Below are 2,025 nucleotides of genomic sequence, written 5' to 3' on the forward strand. Positions count from 1 at the left end.
TTAAAAGTATTACAATAAAATATAATTATATTAATAACATTTATTCTTTTATTTATTAAGCCTAGGTTCTTTTTATTTTAATAGTTTTTAAATAATTTTTTTTTATTTTGGATGGGTGGATGGATAGGTGGGTGGAGAAACTGATGGATGGAGTAACTTTAGAGGTTTTACTTACGTAAAGGAGAGGGTGAAGTGGAATCTTTGCCTCAGGCCTCTGAAGGTGATGAAGGACTGGCCAGGGAAGCTGCGTGTGGTCATCTCGCAATAGGGCTCCTCGTACTCACCGTCAGGACACTGGCACAGGAAACCTCCCACCAGCAGGTCCACACACCTGCCTCCATTCTTACACACACCAGGAACACAACGGCCTGAACGCACGTTCACCTCACAGCGCTCTCCTGAAAAGAAAATACCCCCGAGAAATGTCACTACAACAAACTACTTTTAACATTTACTGAAAAAAGTGAGTGGTGCTAATAATGAATGCCTAGAATGTTATTGCCAAGGTGATGAAATGTCACATTTAAGCTTAAAAGATTCTTTTTTTTCTTTTTTGCCTGTATTGTCAATCTAACTTTTGAATTACCAGATTACATTATTAATAACGAAGGTTCAAATGGGATGCGCTAGAACAGGGGTGTCAAAATCAATTCCTGGAGGGCCACAGCCCTGCAGAGTTTAGCTTTAACCCTAATTAAATGCACCTGATCCAGATAATCAAGTCCTTCAGGCTTATTTGAAAACTATATGGTATGTGTGTTGGAGCAGGGTTGGAACTAAACTCTGCAGGCTCCCCTTTAAAGGTTCATCATGGAACTATCAATGTCAATAAAGAACCTTTATTGTCAAGACTGTAAAAAGCTCTGATTCAATTTCCAGCCATGCAAACTGAGGTAATAAACCCACATTTCATACATACACTGACACATACTAAGTGCATTTCAGCCGTGGAACTCAATTTCAGATAATAATTGGAAACTTGTTCTCTTAACCCAACCTTCTAACCCAGTCACTTCAGTGAGCTTAGTTTTAGTCCCAACAGGAAAATGGCTTCCAGTTCTGTCTAAACGAAAAGGCTTCAGAGAGACCATTGAGCACCATGTCCTCTTTGCTTAGTGATTCCTGGCGGGCCGCTGTGCTCATTGACCCAGACTAACCTTTGTTCATACTCTAAAGAAACAGGACCACAGCCAAGCAACAGAAGAACAATGAAAGAGCCCTGGTGGTCTGTAAGACACCTGTCATGCTCCGCTAGTCTCTTGTAATGTGACATGAGATGTGGGGTGAACTGATGACGACTCGCTATTGGAAGATGCCGCTAGCAAAAGTGACATCATTCACATTGTTACAGGTAGATGTTTGCCAGAGGGTTCCTCTGATATTCATCACAATATACAATTCCGAGATTGAGTTAAGGGCATTTGATCAAATTAAGATAAAATTCATGAAAAACACAGCTCAGAGTAAGACTGCGTTGCTTTATATTGCAATAAAGGTCAACTGAACCTGATAATCTTGTTTCCCGAGTGTTTTTAGCCCTGTTGTCATGTGTGTGTGTGTGTGTGTGTGTGTATAGAGGGACCAAAAAGTAATTTTTGCCACATCTGTCAACAACAGGTGAATAAAAAATAAAAAATATTAATAATATATAATAATTATAATTAAAATTAGTACACGTTATTGAAATTCAATTTGAAATGTAAAGTAGAATTAAAAAGAATTGACATTAAAATAATTCCATAATCATACCAGAATTAAAGGCACAATATATAAGATTTTTTTATTAAAATATCCAAAAACCACTAGAACAGTTTTATATATTTTGCTGACTTGTGTACTTACATTATCCCAAATGTTTCAAAGAATGTTTAAATCCAGAGAAATAAGCAATTTTAACTAGTGACACAGACCGTGTCCATAGTGTCATTCTGTCACCTGCCAATGACGTCATGACCCCTCGATTTCCGGTTTTGTTTTGTAGAAAACATGGAAACACCAAAGACGCTTTAATATGTTGTGCGTTTT

The 2,025-nt window shown here is 37.7% G+C and overlaps 1 protein-coding gene across 1 annotated transcript in view; it reads right to left on the reverse strand.

Moving 5' to 3' along the window:
- The window catches only part of LOC107678303 (cadherin EGF LAG seven-pass G-type receptor 1-like), a 49,138-nt gene that overhangs the window by 26,963 nt on the left and 20,150 nt on the right, over window positions 1-2,025 (reverse strand). Inside the window, 1 exon segment of the mRNA XM_016473526.1 lies at window positions 172-398. Within this exon segment, the coding sequence (XP_016329012.1) occupies window positions 172-398 (227 nt within the window).

This window comes from Sinocyclocheilus anshuiensis, unplaced genomic scaffold, assembly GCF_001515605.1.
Source record: "Sinocyclocheilus anshuiensis isolate Anshui unplaced genomic scaffold, SAMN03320099.WGS_v1.1 scaffold1318, whole genome shotgun sequence".
NCBI lineage: Eukaryota > Metazoa > Chordata > Actinopteri > Cypriniformes > Cyprinidae > Sinocyclocheilus > Sinocyclocheilus anshuiensis.